This window comes from Cajanus cajan, chromosome 9 (assembly GCF_000230855.2).
Source record: "Cajanus cajan strain Asha chromosome 9, NIPB_CcT2T_4, whole genome shotgun sequence".
Classification (NCBI taxonomy): Eukaryota; Viridiplantae; Streptophyta; class Magnoliopsida; order Fabales; family Fabaceae; genus Cajanus; species Cajanus cajan.
The window spans coordinates 47,104,374-47,121,558 of NC_138525.1; the positions used below are offsets into that span (position 1 = coordinate 47,104,374).

At 33.3% G+C, this 17,185-nt stretch overlaps 1 protein-coding gene across 4 annotated transcripts in view; it reads left to right on the forward strand.

Moving 5' to 3' along the window:
• The window catches only part of LOC109806487 (wax ester synthase/diacylglycerol acyltransferase 5), a 30,287-nt gene extending 13,368 nt beyond the window's left edge, over window positions 1-16,919 (forward strand). For 3 of the 4 annotated variants that reach the window (XM_083063026.1, XM_083063024.1, XM_083063025.1), the window contains exons 3-8: window positions 12,845-13,408; window positions 14,635-14,701; window positions 14,857-14,963; window positions 15,793-16,002; window positions 16,193-16,330; window positions 16,481-16,919. In XM_083063026.1, the coding sequence (XP_082919152.1) occupies window positions 12,845-13,408; window positions 14,635-14,701; window positions 14,857-14,963; window positions 15,793-16,002; window positions 16,193-16,330; window positions 16,481-16,645 (1,251 nt within the window). In that variant the 3' untranslated portion in view covers window positions 16,646-16,919. Of the gene's footprint in view, window positions 1-12,844; window positions 13,409-14,634; window positions 14,702-14,856; window positions 14,964-15,792; window positions 16,003-16,192; window positions 16,331-16,437 lie in introns of all 4 variants that reach the window. The other variant, XM_083063027.1, reaches the window with a different exon arrangement.
• The last annotated feature ends 266 nt before the right edge of the window (window positions 16,920-17,185 follow it).

Consider the following 17,185-nt stretch of genomic DNA (forward strand, 5'->3'; position numbering starts at 1 on the left):
AGAATTGCCTCCTGAAGTCCTATAATCATGAAGAGCAAAGGGTAACATCTCGTGTCAGTCTTTAAATGAGACAACCATCTTTTGCACTATTTTCTTGATGTTCTTTTTGGTTGCCTCGACTGCCCCATTCATCTTTGGCCGATATGGGGAAGAGTTGTGGTGTTGGATCTTGAATTCTTGGCTCAGTTCTTCCACCATTTTATTATTCAGATTAGATCCATTTTCAGTGATGATTTATTTCTCCATGCTTCCACTAGATTATTCTAAAATCTTTTGGGACAAGAGAGAAAAGAAGGGAAAGATATTTTTGTTTTGAAGTTTGTGTTTTAGAGGGGATTTATTTTTCAAAAATGGTTTTTGTAAGAATGTTTGGCCAAGGTAGGCTTATGTGTTTAGGCTTGTTTGATTAAACATTCATGAAGTTAATCAAATCTTGTTATTGACGTTGTGATTTGACAACTTGGATAACTTCCCTTGAACCTTTCTTTTTGAATTCGGTTCATGGTACCATCATGGATTTCTTTCGTTTTTTGATTGTCCTTATTTTTGTCTAAAACACCCTTTTGTGGCGTTTTAGCGGACCTTTGTTTTTATTCATTTTAGTAACCCTAACTTTTGCCTAGGTCACCCTTTTGTGGGATTCCTAGCGGGTTCTTCGCTCTTATTTTTGCGCAGCCCCTTTTTTTTTGGGTTTCCTGCCGAGCTTTTTTTTGTTTTTAGGATTTCTTTTTATCCATGATGGCACTTGTCGAGGCCAAGGGAAGGTGCTCCAAGTTGTCACACACACTTCCACATAAAAATGATGCGGGTTTATTATTATTAAGATGATTTTAACCTCATTCATGTTTATTCAAACAGGGTTAAAAAAAATGTGGTTTAGAATTTTATTATAAGCAAGAAAAGAAGTAATGAGAAAGAATGATTTTATTATAATCATAGTGGAAACATGTGTCCTTATTTCATCACTGATATGGGTCCCAATATTGACCTCTTTTATCTCTCGGCCCCGCCCCAAATTTACGGTCTCCAATTTCTCTTGACACAGTTGGAGTAGACGAGTTTCTTGATCTAGCGGTCTTTGCAGATCCGGAGAGATGGTCTCCTCATCACTGTCCAACTCAACCCATTCATCCTCAACTTTTGGATCCCGGTCAGAGCGAACAATTACAGACATAATTATTTTATTGGTTCTGTTTAGGTTTAGAATTTATTAATGTTAATGAGGAAAGAGAGAAAAGAACAAAAGAGAGAGTGATATGTGAAAAATGCCTCTTTATTGATATATGTATGTAAAACTGTACAAAACCCTTATTTACATGAAAAGGTACTCATGATCTAGGGTACTGATCACGAGTCCCTAAGAGAAAAGAAAAATATGGAGGGGCCCTATTGTGGCTTTGCCATTCTCTACTCCTGCTTTGGTAGAGGATTCTTGCTCACATCGGATGCTGTCGAATCGAAAGTGACCCACCCAGCATCAATAAGGTCTTGGACCTTATATTTGAGAACTCTACAGTCCTCCGTTGAATGCCCCGATGCCCCCGAGTGGTATAGACATTTATCTTGTGGTTTGTACCACTCGGGGTAAGGTGGATCCTTATCCTTTAGTGGAACGTAAGCTAGAAGATGAGCTTCTACTAGCTTCGGCAGGAGGTCGCTATATGTGGTCGGAAGCTTATCAAACTTCCTCACAGGCTTGTATTGCGACTTTCCCGACTTCGAAGTGGAAGAAGATGGAGAAATGGTTACGGCGTTGACTCCTCCCTCTTTCTTCTTCCCGAAGATCTTCTTAGCCTCGAATGATTGGGAAGACTTAGCTAGCTTCCCACTTTTCAATCCTTGTTCCACCCTTTCCCCAATGGTGATGATGTCCGAGAAGAGTGTCGTTGTGTTCCCTATCATCTTGTCATAATAGGGACCAGTCAACGAATTGATGAATATGGACACCGTCTCCTTGTCCGACAGCGGGGGCTCTATCTGTGCCGCCAACTCCCTCCATCGTTGGGCGTACGCCTTGAAAGATTCATCATTATTCTTGCTCAAGGCTTGAAGATCAGACCTATCGGGTGTTAGGTCGATGTTGTATTTATAGCGCTTGAGAAAGGCGTCGGCCAACTGCCTCCATGTATGTACTAGATTTCCATCTAGCTGCATATACCAGTTGAGCGCGGTATCAGCTAAGCTCTCTTGGAAGCAATGGATCAAGAGCTTTTCATTTGTGGCATATGCAGCCATCTTTCGGCAGTACATGGTGAGATGACTCTTGGGGCAAGTCGATCCCACGTATTTTGGGAAATCTGGCACTTTAAATTTAGGAGGGAATTGAATGTCCCTCACTAGGCACATGTCGGCGGCATCTTTGATGTCAAAATCATGCCCCTCCATAGCCCTCAACCGATCCTCTAGGGCGTGGAATTGTTCTTTTGAAACCTCGGGCTCTTTGATCATAATTCCAGCCCCAATAGGTATAGCGTGTGGAGGCTCTTCCTCGTGCTCTCCCTCCTCTCCATGATGGGACTCATGGTCACTGTGGTGTGATCCATGTATATTGTGATGACGCATGAGCTCCATCATTTGCGCCATTTGTTCTTTGAGCTGAGAGAGCTCGGTTGTGAGCTTCTTATTTTGCTCCTCCAGCGCTTCCATCTTCTTGATTTTCTGTGCGCGTGTGAGGACAGAGAGATGACCAGCCACTTTCTAAAAATGAATATTTAATCTAATTAATTTATGGAATGAATACGCTCTTGACATGAGCTTGATAACCCTCCATTTTTAAGGCGCTGCCTTTTTAAAACAGAATGTTATCACCCTCCTTGACTTATGATCTCTCCTCAACGGAGAATCTCGATAATTATGGGTCTCTTTTACTCATGTCAAGAGGTATTGGTGAACCTAGAATGCATGGTTTATGAGGATGCATGATATCTTTATTGGTAATGATGCACATGCTCCTCACTTTTATTATATTTTCACACATGGTCTTTCCTCTCATGTCATGGTTTTTTCATGCATGGGGATTATTCTTTAGACCTTATCACGAGGTTTTATTAATGCACAAACAATATCACATAAACCTATACACAAACAATTCACTCATCCACGAACAGTCACGAGCGAATCACGAGGTAGGGGTATCCTGCAGAAAGGTGCATATTCAAGGTGGTTCTAACTGTTCTCACCAGTCCAAGGCCCCCAAGGTGCCCCCATTATAGGGACCCAATTCCTCTCATCGTAGGTCGATGGAAAGCTCCAACGCACCGTCAGACTCAAGTTCATGGTTATCACCTTGAGTGATGTTTTCCGACAACGGTCTACGGGCACCTATAGACCCATTCGACAACCGGCCGTACTAACATCCACTCCCTATGGTTAATCACTCATGCCCCCGGGTATAGAGGGAACTGTTGTGTGCAAAGGTTTGTGTGCATTTTTTATTTCAAACAATTGCGGAATTTAAACATACAACAGTTATTTAAAGCCATATAATAAATCATGTTATCATACAAGCAAGGGGTAACGAAGTAATTTTTAACTATTATTTGTTAAAAACAATCTGTCACTAAATGGGACTGACTCTCGAAGCTTCCCCAGTGGAGTCGCTATCTGTCGCCACCGGCCCGAAACGGGCTTTCGGCATTCGCGAGGGATGGTTGGACTCGTTTATTTGTTTTAAAAAATGTGGATTGCTAGAATGACTTATTCTCAAACTGAGACCTCGTCAAACGAACAATTTTATTAAAAGGCTCACCAATCCATGTTAATCCCAAGCGGGACCCTCCATGGATTAGCGGTTTTCGTAAAAGGAGGGTTCTTTGGAGTCGCCACCAATGTTTTACTCAAAACATTGGAAAAAGGGATAAGGCAATCGATTCAAAAATCGACTTCGGCCATTACAACCAGAGTCGGGTAAGGGAGTCGGTTACGCGTGAGGAAGGTGTTAGCACCCCACAGCGCCCCTTTCGGGTTCCCTATGACAGATTATTTCTAAAATAACAATATAAAATTACTAAATTACCCCTATTTATTATAAACGATTATGAACAAGATATCTACATGGCGAATAAATTAGATATGCGATGCAACAATCAGAAAGCAGTAAAAGGAAGGATTTTGAAGAAGAAACCTTTGAAGCGTGCTTTTATATATTTCGTAAAACTGGGAAGCTTTTTGGCGTTCCCTCGCTCTACAAGCCCGCTCGCTCCCTCCTATAAAATTTTGACTATGGAAATCCGGAGGATTTCCCTTCGACTAGGTTCGATCCTCAAGCAAAATGGCTCGGGGCTCAAGAACTTCGTCGGATCAACTCTCCGAGTGATTTCTAGGGCAGAACACTGCTCAAAAACCCCAGAATACTCAAGGAGAGGGTTGAAACTATGTTCCAAAGTGTAGAATGACGTCCAATTGACGTCATATTTATAGGGAACAGGCCCAATACGGGCTATGGAATCAATACGGCCGTATTGAAATTTTTGAACTTCAATACGGCCGTATTGAGTTCAATACGGCCGTATTGAAATTCAGAAATTTCAATACGCCCGTATTGAGTTCACTGCGGCTGTATTGAAGCTTCAATACGGCCGTATTGATTTCAGTACGGCCGTATTGAAGTTTCAGAAACTTTAATACACCGTATTGAGTTCACTGCGGCCGTGTTGAAGCTTCAATACGGCCGTATTAAGTTTAGTACGGCCGTATTGGGCTTCATTCCCTCCACTTCCTTATTTTAAGCTACTCTAAGACCTCTAAACCTACAGATAGCCATCCTATGGTCTTCTAGGAGTCCTTCTGGCTGACTTTCCTTCGATCTTTGAGGGTCTTCGAGTTTTATTTCCGACCCGGACAATTTTAGGGGTCTACAGATATCACATTATCATGTCTCATTATCATATAATATTTTCATGTCATTCCACCATATCAATTTTTATCACATCACATACTGCTTAATTACATTCATTGAAGGATGACATTGAATAACACAAGAAATTCACATCATTGAATATCATAGGTCACCAGAGAGAAGTAACACATGATTCATATTACACCTATAAAATTCATCAAACAAAGAAGGAAAAAAGCATAATAGAGCAACTAGCGTTCAACCCTAGATTGGGCGCTCAGTGCAAGACTTTCAGAGAGTCATCTTAACTCTCTGGTTGAGCCACGCTAAGCATGGACCATGCTAAGCCATAGGCTAATGCTTAGCTTGAGGATCACAGAAAACATTATCAGCTTTCTGTCACTTTGACGCTTAGCGTGGTTTCTACGACAAGAAACTCTACAGTTTGCAATTTTCATTTTTACATCCAATCTTCAATCTATTCATACAAATGGTGAAAGCGTTCTACATCATGCAATAAACATTAAAAACACTACAATTTACTCAAATAATTACCTTTTTCAGTCATCCTCTCTTACAACTACCAATGCATTCTCTTAGGGTTTCCCACAGGAACCCATAGAGATTTCAAATCATACAATTACAATTCTAAAATTGAAATTAATCATTCATTCATACAATTAATTACATACAAGAAGAACAATAGGTGAAACAGACACAATTAGAGAAAACCCCTCATACACGGGCATACAATAAACACAAGATTAGGGACCAATCTCACTGCCCAACATACGTTCCCACACCTAGAGCGAGGTTTCTCACTCCCCCTTACGTACCTTGTTGAGCAGAAAAAGATGAACGATTAACTTTGGGGTGGTTTCCTCCTTTTTCTAGTTCTCTAAGCTCTAAAGATTAAATGCGTACGTGATGAGAAAAATGTAAAGTGTAAAACTGATCAACTTTCTCTTTTTTTTTTTTTCTTTTTAAAACTTAACCTCCCTTAAATTCTTTAGTAAAATATGTGAACCATGGTTATCAAAAATAAGTTCCCTTCCATTATTATAAATAATTAAATCATATAACCTTTAATTATAAAACTTCACAATATATATATATATATATACATACATACATATATATTCATATAAATAATTACCAATAGTTACTAAATTCAAAATATTTAATTATCACAAATATAGAAGACAATAATAAAATAAATATTAACCAGCTCTTATTAATAAAAATAAAATATCAAAATTATTAATAAAATACCTATGTTATATTTTATAAAAACAGGGTGTTACAGAAGAACCATACTTTTCATCATAACCAAATCCTTGAAATCATGGAGAAAAGCAAAAAATTGCACAATTATAGCTACTTTGTGCTGACATAGCTTCTACAAGCTTTGTTTGGTATGGAAATTTGATAAATAACCTCCTTGATCAAATAAGGGAATGTGAGTTAAACTCAAAATGTTACAACAATCATCTTCTCCAAGCTACTATATAAGAAAACTCAATGCACAAGAAAGAAGAGATAAGAAATATATATAGATACATTTGTACAAAAACATTCTCTATAAAATCTATTCTTTCTTGTAAATATTCATTGCTCTATAATTGGTTGTATAACATCTTTGTAAGACGAACACAAATTTTTTTTAACCTTCAAAACCATTGTTATAAGGTTGAGCCTAGAAAAGCTTGTAAAAAAGAATACTTGTTCTTGAGCATAGAGAGGCTCGACTGTAAAAGAATACTTGTTTGTTAAGCCTAGAGAGACTTATTGTTAAAAGAATACTTGGGTAGTTGCTTAAAAAGGCAAGTCAAAGAATATACTTACGGTTAAGCCAAAAATAGTTTGTTAAAATAATACTTGTATCTTTGTTTAAAGATAGTAGAACTCAATTTGGTTAGATTAAGAACAGGACATAGTTTCGATGGTTGAGGTGAACTAGTATAAAAATATTCAGTGTTCCATCTAACTACTATTTTTTGCTTCATATGACTAGCATTACTACTTAAGTATAGAAAACGTGCAAGTTTTTAATATATATTATTTAACCCATTTTCTAGGGTTTATCTTTTCTCCACATGTAAAAAGGTGAAGGTAAAACTAATAAACCAAAGCAACCATCTAAAATCTTTACATAAAGCTAATGACTAACAATATCCTAACTCAAGTTAAATGACCAAGAATAACATGTAGCAAATCCTAACTAATAACCTTGGTGCCATAACCTATTAGAGCTTCACCCATAGACACATTAAAGCCTAAGCCTCAATACTACTAGCATTATCTGAAGTTGCATGAAAACACATAGAAGGAAGGGTTTAATATGTGTGTGTGTGTGAACAAAGGAATTTTAAAATGTTTTCGCAAGAATGCTCTTTTTCGTCTAGTAAAATAATATTGGTAAATGCCAACTGGAACTCTCCAAGATTGGTTCAACAATATTTTTGCGTCTGGAAATTTCATCGCCTGCTTAAGAAAAATATTTCTTAAACGAAAATTGTTCTTTCGAATAACAAGTTGAACGAGTGTGGTTTTCGTTTGAAAATCGTTTTAATGGACGATAAGTGTTGGACGAAGTTTTCAATATATTAAGTCAATCAAATAAAGTGCATCTAAAATATTTGATTGTAGAGCAAGTATTTTTATATTGGTTCACTCAAACTGAGCTACTTCCAGTCTCCTTCAAAGGAAAGGTTTCAATATGTATTCAATGAAGTACAAGTATTCTTTGTTCAGCCTCTTCAGGCTCACAGTGAGTATTATAGACTACCCAGGTCACGACCACTCCTGGTCCCAAGTATTCTCAACCACTTCTAGCTCATCAACTTCACTCGCAGACGCTAGTATTCTTTACTCAGCCATTTCTGGCTCCCAATGAGTATTATTGACCAACTCCTGGCCCGTTGACTTCACTCATCAACGCTAGTATTCTTTACTTAGCCACTTCTAGATCGCAATGAGTATTCTCGACCAACTCCTGGCCCATTGGAATTGGTTTAGTTAGATTCACCTAATGAGGGTGAGACCTAACTAAATCAATTCCTTGTATTAAATGGAGCAAAATAAGCCCAATATGTAAAAATTAGCTTAGGCCCACAACAGGCCCAATTGCTAGCTTCACCTACTCACTTTACTATTTGTCACCCCACTACTACTACTAAAAACATGAAAATCAATGATCCTTAGTACAAGGTCAAATGGAGCAAAAGTCTCCAAACAACATACCATAAAATCCTAAAGGGATGACCTATAAGAAAAGGAAAAGGTGTCTTACGAATATAAAGGCAAAATACACCTATACAAGTATCTATTATATACAAGGTACAAGAACTCAAACTATACAATGTATGTACAATAAAGACTATGAGACTAAAAAGAGGAATCATACTCAATGCTCATACTGAGCATAGGTCTAAGAAGCACCTCCTCTGTAGAAGCCTCATCTAGCCCTCCTAACCATGGACCTAGTTAAAGGCCCAATAGTCTTCAAGTTTGAGCTCTCCTATGGATCAAGCTTCACCCTTCTTGGTCGTACCTCTTCCAAAGGGATCCTTGGGAATTAGATTTCCATCACTTTTTCTTCTTGAACTTGATCAACACAATTGAACATCAGTCTATCAATAATACTCATGATTACACTAATGCAATAGACATGGACTTCACTATATTATATGCATATGGCATCAAAGGATCTCATAACATGTGGCCTAAAGCCTAAATATTATAATTTCACAAAACTCATCATAATTTTATAAAACATATTTAATTAATTTAAAAGTACATATTTTTAATATTATTTTTAAACAAACCTTCTCATTTAATAAAACCATTTTAATTACTTTTCAATGGCATATTTATTTATTTTATAAAGCACATTTAATTAAAATATCCTTTTATTATTTTTATAAAATTTGAAGTGTTGCACTTCTTCGTCTTGATTTCCTGGTTACTCTGTTTAAATAAGGTCATATCATTGCTTGATGGCCCTTTCACCAAAACCCATATCTGCTCTCCATTCCCTGATTTTTTAAAAGACCACTCTAAATATACCATTAACATGATGAGAAAAAACTATCATTTTGCTCTTTTTTATTTTAATTTAATATATATTTTTGTCATATATAACAAAATCCTCAAATTTTGATAAAAAAAAATAAAGAGTGGGGGAGGAACAACTAAAAATTCACAAACCAAATTTAGAACTAACACTAATGCAAAAAAGACTTTTAAAATTAGTTATTTTAAATATTTCAATATGTTATCTTTCTGATTTTGTAATAGTCGATTTACTGAGTATAAATTTTTAAAATCGGGTGAGAACCAATTATAAAAGTCTTCTTATAAATTTGGTTATTCATTATTGTGGAGAAAAGATAGACACCAGAAAGGGCTTGAATAATTTATATAAAAAAACTTCACTTTTTCATAGTAAAGTAGTAATGCTAGTCAAATGGGGTACAAAGAGAAGTCAGAAGAAACATTTTGTATATTTATACTGGTTTGTGTCAACTATCAAGATTACGTCCAATTTTCAATCTAACTGAATTGAGTTCCACTATCTTTAAACAAAGATACAAGTATTCTTTCAACAAGTCACTTTTGGCTCAATCCTAAGTATTCTTTGACTTGCCTCTTCAAGCAACTTCCCAAGTATTCTTTCCATAGCAAGCCTCTTCAAGCTTAACAACCAAGTATTCTTTTGCAAAAACAAGTCTTTCTAGGCTTAATAATTGAGTATTTTTTTACACACAAGTCTCTTTAGGCTCAACTTTACAATAATGGTTATAAAGGTTTCAAAGATGTTATGTCATCTCATTTAGACATTATACAATCAATATAGTGCAATAAGCTTTGTACAAGAAGGAATGAAGTTTATACACAAGTATAATTTACAGAGTGTGTCTCTATGTGTCTTCTTGTGTGTGTTTTTGAACTTCAAATTTTCTTATATAGTAGTTTTGAAGATGATCGCTTCAACACTAAGTCCAACTCACAAGTATGTTTCGTTTGTTTTTAACGTCTTTCCTTGTAATAAGAGGTAACAATTAACTCATTTAATGCAAGCATTAGTGTGTTTCACCAAATGATATCTCTTATCTAATTAAGAAAGCTACTTATCATTTTTTCATACCATATGGAGCTCATAAAAGCAATGTTAGTGTAGAGCATCAACAACATCTTTATATGTTTTTCTCCATGTTTTCAGGGATCTTCGTCCTTAGTTTTGATGAAAAACATGATTTTGTTCTCTCTAATGGACTTGTGATTTTCAAGATAATTTTCTTGTTCGACCTGTTAAGGAATAAAACATTCAAATGAATTTTATTGTTAGTCTCAATAAATAATGAATATTTAATTTATATGAGACATAATGTATATGCTTCGTTTGATTCACATTGTCTTATGGACGATCTGTGTCTTACACTTCATCTGATAATAATCATTTTTGAAAATATTTTCTCACATAAAAAAGTTTTGTTTGTTAACATTAAAATTTTAAATTTTGCAGGATCCAAGATCGTATTTTGACCTAACAATACCCCTTTTTTTGATTGTGACAAATTCGTTGTTGAGTTTTTGAAATTTCTATTTTTCTGTCTTAGAAAATATTTTTCTTTAGTAAAACAAAATGATTTTTCAATTTTAGCAAATAATTTTGACTTTTTGAAATACGTAAATTTTTTAAAATATATTTTTATTTAAAGGAACATTTTGACTTTTGAAATATTTTTTAATTTCATTTCTGCACTTTGGGATTGTTTTATTAGAGTAACGTAAGACACACATCTAAGACACTATAAGATCATTCAAACAAATTGATTTTTACAAGTATATATATTCTTTAAAGACATGTATTTTTGTTCATTCTCTTAATGCTATCATCATTTAATATGATATTTGAGATAGACATAGGGATCATAACTGACCAACAAGAATGACATTCAATTTTTATTTATAAGCATCTCAAACTAAATGTTCATAGAAATTATATGAATTCTAGTCTTAGCATCTCCGGGGAGTGCGAATTTAGATATCTTAAGCACTATTCTAAATCAGTTATAATGGAACCAGTTTAGAAAGTCATTCTCATAGATGCTTTTAAAAATGTTAACCATAAATCCAATTTCAAAAGTAGCTACTAAATTTGTTATTTTATAATGGATTTAGACGGTTTTCTAAAAGAATTTAATCTTCCCACCACGTCACATATAAATTTAGTTACCTTACAACTAATTTTATAACTCTATGCTGTATCTACTTTTTGCACTGGTATAAAAATATACAAGATCATTTATAACACGAGTCAAAGTTAACCTAATTATACCTAGCCTATACAAGAGAATATAAGGATATGGGGTGGACCGCTTTATCTTTTATATATATTTTTATTTTTTAGAATAAACTACTATTGTGGTTCATATATTGCACATCCTAAATGTTTATTATACATATAAAAAATTTATAATATACTATACATAAATATTATATATTTTAATATATCAATTATATTAATTTAAAATTTATACAAATAAATATTTTTAGACATAGAGATTATATTTTATATTTGTAAAATATAATTTATATTATGATAAAATATAAATTTATTGATAACTTATTTTAAAATTATTAAATTTAATTAAAAATATGTATTATGTACTACTTTCGTTCCTAATTATAAGAACATTTCAACTAAATTACACTATTTAAGAAAATTAATTAATTTAGTTAAGAACATTAAATTTTTCAATAATTTAAATTACTTTTCCAAAATTTCCCTTAAGATCTCTCTTAAATTAACATTTTATCTTTTTACTTCATAATTTCTCACCTATAATTAATTAATATTTGGAAGAGAAAAATATCTATGTATACTAATAGGCATGGCAATCTAACCCGTCCTCGTGGGTACCACCCAAACTTGCCCCGATTTGGACGGAAAAAACCTATGTTTATCGGGTTCGGGTTTTTCCCGATTGATAAAATTGGGGGCGGGGACGGGAATGTTAATACACCCCCCGCCCCCGCCCCCGCCCCCATACTCGCCCCGTCCCCGCCGCCCGCTTAATAATATAATTAAAAAATTATTTATATATATATAAACTAAAATTAGAAATATTTATATGTAAAAATTTAAATTATTTTCCTTTTGTTTTATTTTTTTAAAATTGTTCATATTTATTTAAAAGAAAAAAGAAAAAAAAATAGGAGTGGGGGCAGGGGCGGGGAAACCCGAACCTCGCCGGGGACGGGAATGAGGACCTAGATTTTACCCTGGACGGATATCAAGGGCGGGAGCGGGGATGATTTAAATTTGCGGGGGCGGGGGCGGGGGCGGGAGCGGGGAACGTAAAACTCGCCCGCGCCCCGCCCCGTTGCCATACGTAAAACCCGCTCCGATCCCGCCCTACCCCGTTGCCATGCCTATATACTATGTATCTTCTTCAATTCTAATAAGCAAGATAAAATTTTTATCCAACTAATTTAAAACATTTATTATCTTGACTAAAAGAATTGTTATTTACATCAGAATATTTTTAAAAAGATATAATTAGCGCACCAGACAATTAGAATAGAGTCATGTAAAAAGTGAAAATAATTTTATATACAAGAATAGAAATAATATATATACAAATTAAAATAGATAAAAAATTAAAAAATTTCTTGAAACATCTCTTATTAAACAAAAGTGTCTAAAACCACTTTACTTAGAAATAAATTTTAAAAATACCCTCGTTTAAGATAATAATAATTATTTAGTATATATAAGAATAAATATTAAACTAAATTAAAACTAAATCATTGATCTAACTAAATTAAAAAAAAATAAAGACTAAAAGACTAATTTAGTCAAATATTTAATAAAAAAAAACAATTTTTTTTACAATAGCTATGTTTTGCCTATAAAAATTTTAAAAAGTGAAAAGAAAAAAAAAGAGATTAGACTGACCTAAGCTAAGCATGTTCTTGGGTGTGTTTTTGGATCCTCAGGTTAAGAAGGGAAGAAAAACAAAGTGGATCCCTACAACAGTTGACCTAGACAACCACATGATAGTTCCAGAAATAGATTCCAACATAGAACAGCCAGACAGATTCGTGGAAGACTACATCTCAAATTTGACAAAAAGTCCACTGGACCTATCGAAGCCACTATGGGAAGTGCACCTCCTCAACATCAAAACCTCAGATGCAGAAAGTGTTGGCATATTCAGGATTCACCACTCCATGGGGGACGGTGCCTCTCTCATCTCGCTCCTTCTTGCCGCCACTCGCAAAGCCTCTGACCCCGACGCGTTGCCCACCGTGCCCAACCAGAAGCGTCCCTCGCACCACCGCTCGAGCCCCTTTTGGTGGCTCCTCGCCGTTTGGTGGGGTCTGCTTCTGATTTTGCACACTGTGGTGGACTTGCTGTTGTTCACGTTCACCATTTTCTTCATTAAAGATACGCCTACTCCTCTTACAGGTGCACCTGGGGTTGAGTTCAATAACAAGCGCTTCGTGTATCGCACGGTTAGTATGGATGATATCAAGCGAGTGAAGAATGAATTCAATGCGGTAACTTCTCTCTTTTTCTTCTTCTTCGTTCTCAAAGGAATTTGTCATGTGTTAAGCAGTTTCACCCCAATATTTTAGGGTACATACAGCTTTTCGTCCCTCGTTATAAAAGTCGTTATATTCTCGTATTAATTTTGAAACTAACAAATATCAATTTTTTTAAAATGTTAAATAAGTTCTAATTTTGTCGTTATAATCATATTTTTTTTAAGTATTTTACTAATATAATTATAAGTTTGTTCTTTCAAAAACGTAATTTACATTTTTTAATTTTAAAGATTAATTAGTATTTTAATCTGGTAATGTGAATGCATGTTTATTATTCATAATTAAAATTTGTAATAAATTATATATATATATATATATATATATATATATTATGTTTGAATATATAAATTGTATTTAAAATTAATTAGTATACATAAATAATTTTAAACATATAAATTTTAGTTTAGATTTATGATAAATAATCTGAATTGTAACAAAATATTATTTTGTTATTAATAAATTATTTAAAAACATTAATATTTCTAAAAATACTGTTACACAAAATAAAATTTGTTTTTTTATATATATATTTTGCAAAAAAAATATATATATATAATACCAAGTCAAACAAGTTTACTTTTCAAGCTAGAAAATTATGTATGATAAAAAAAGTCAGAAATTTATCAATCCTATCATAGACCGAATTGACTTAGTTATATTTGCTTTTTAGCCGGATCCGGTCCAACTCATCGAGCCATCGGTTTAGCTCTGATTTTTGTCACCTCTAATTGTGTTGTTTCATGGTATAAAAGATTCTTTACCAAAAACATTAATTTTTTTTGTTACATTAAAAAAAACATTAATGAGACTCGCGTGTCTAGTTAAAACCTAAATAAATTCCTTCCAGTATAAAAATATATGAGAAAAGACAGCGTTAATGGAAGAAACTTTGAATGGTATGCTCTGTTTATCTATCCTCATTATTAGACTACATTTTTTAAACATACGTTCCCACTTGATTTCATTCAGTTGTTTAAGACTTTATTCTTCTTGAACCTCGTTAACTACGCATTCTTTGTTGCTCACAACTTAAATGGTCTATAGATCATAACATATTATTTCAAATCTTCACTTTTCTTCTTTTGTTGTATTTGCATGTAAAAATACTATAATTATTAAAACGAAACTCTCCCCCTAAAATGAAAAGGATCTGTAGTTTGACATTTTTCCTTTGTTAGACGATCAATGATGTTTTGTTAGGGGTAACACAAGCTGCTCTCACTCGCTACTTGAATCGAGCATATGGTAAGGTTCTATTTTTGTTGCAGCCTTCTTGAACTTCATGCTATCATTAACCATAATATATATTTCAAATTATTTGTAATTAAAAAGTAAAGAGAAAAGAAAATAATACGAATCCATTTTTTTCAATAACGCGTTGCTACTTGTTCTCCAAACAGGCACAGATGAAAATAACCATGCAGCGAGGCAGAAATCTGGTGTCCTAAAGAAAATTCGCCTCAGGGCATCCGTTCTTGTTAACATTAGACCTGTTGGTGGAATAGAGGTGAGTTTGGTAATTGAATTATATAAGATATCCACTTGGGATTTCCTTTTCTATATATCTATGATATAGAAACTACATTTTCAAAACAAATGGAATTTCCATATAATAGTTTAAATACAAAACCGTATGGAGTCTTTCATAACTCAATATCTATCTATCATGAAGTATATTTCTGTTTTTTATCAAACTAAATGTTTCCCTATTGTCTCAAATATGGTTATTCCATTTTGATATATTTGTTTATAATTTCATCATATGATATTATGGTTCTTTAGAAATAAACTTATCAAAAAAAATACTTCTAAGGATCAAAATAAGAAAAAATGAATTAAACTTTTTTATAAATTAAAATTAGCTAATTTAAATTTATAGAAAAGTTTAATTCGCTAATTTTAATTTATAAAAAAGTTTAATTCATTTTTCCTTATTTTGATCCCCTAGAAGTATTTTTTTTTTTTGTTAAGTTTACTTCAACAGGCCCTTAATATCATATGATGAAAGCATAAACTAATTTATACAAATTCTCTTCTATTATTTTTCTAAAATTTTATTTTTAATTCATGCATAAACTAATTTGATTTTATGAAGAAACTTATTTTTTTCTTTTTATTTTTCTCTTCTAAAAGTACTTTTGGAGAAATTTATCCAAACACATCCAACTTATAATCACAAACATTGCATAATTCATATATTAAGTGGATTACACTATCCTCTATTTAGTTTTCTAATATCTTTTGGTTAATTTTTCTTTCGAGAGATAAAATAAGTTCTAACTTCTAACTAATGAATCATTGTCAGTGTTTATTAACTCAAACATTTTGTTTATTAGGATCTAGCTAATATGATGGCCAATAAATCAAAAGTCAAATGGGGTAATTGCTTGGGATACATCATCCTCCCTCTCTCTATTGGTTTGCATGAAGATCCATTGAAATATGTTCATCAAGCTAAGGCCAACATCGATCGAAAGAAGCACTCGTTGGAAGCAATTTGCTCCTATGCTTGTGCAAATTTGGTACACAATTTATTAGGTGTTAAGGTACACATTGACAGAACCTTCTGTATAGCTTTGTACTAGTCTTCTATTTACAACCTAAAACTAGTATAACTGATAAGTATTTGCATGCTAAACCACTTCAAAGAAAGCTTAAATTGATGAAATAACGAATATTACTTCATGTATTCTTCATCTTTTGTAAAATATTCTTACATTTTTTATTTGCGTATAGGTTGCTGCTGCCATAACACGAAGAGTTCTATTTCACACTACTTTAGCCTTCTCTAATGTGCCTGGTCCCGTGGAAGAAATTAGCTTCTATGGTCATCCTGTGGAATACATTGCTCCTAGTGTATATGGACACCCACAAGTAAGTGTTGAATAATTCACAATTATTCATGCATGAGCTAACTTGCTACATATATAGCTCTATTTATTTCATGGAAAAAAAATTTATGAAAGGTATTTTACTTGCAGAGGTCACTTAAATAATGCGCACCCATTTTGATTTCTTTGGCAGGCATTGACCATTCACTTCCAAAGTTATGCGAATAAGATGACTATTTCTCTTTCAGTGGATCCACTTGTCATTCCGGATCCTTACCTGCTTTGTGATGATTTAGAGCAATCACTCAACCTCATTTGTGATGCTGTTAAGAGAAAGCACAACACGAATTTAGTCTAATAGCAAAAATGGTCTAATTACGAGATTTCGGGAAGTTTTACAATTAATCATTGGTAATTCTTCATTTGGAAATTGATATTATATGAATAACCTTTTAGAAATTATAATTTGTTGGTTTTTATTATTCGTAACTTCATTCAGTTTAGAAAAAAATTAATAGAGAATATTTTACTCCATCAAGTCATTGTCAAATGTAAACCTTGAGTCTTTGTGTTTGATATGCTAGAATATTAAGTCTTATTTCAAGAATAAAGTATAATTCCACTTGAATTAATTATTTTGTTTGTACTATGTAGTCTAACTCAATTTAATAAATAAGTTTAGTTTTAAATATATTTTTATTTTCTTATTATATTTAAGAGATATTTAGTTCTAATCTCAAATTTAAATTTGATAATTTTAGTCTCTATAATTTGAATAAAAGCTTCTTTAAGTCCATCAAGACCATGAATAGATTGGGTCAATATTACAACATTAGTTAATTTTTTAATATGATGTTTTTATTATTAAAAGTACTATTTTATCGAATTTTGTGCAATA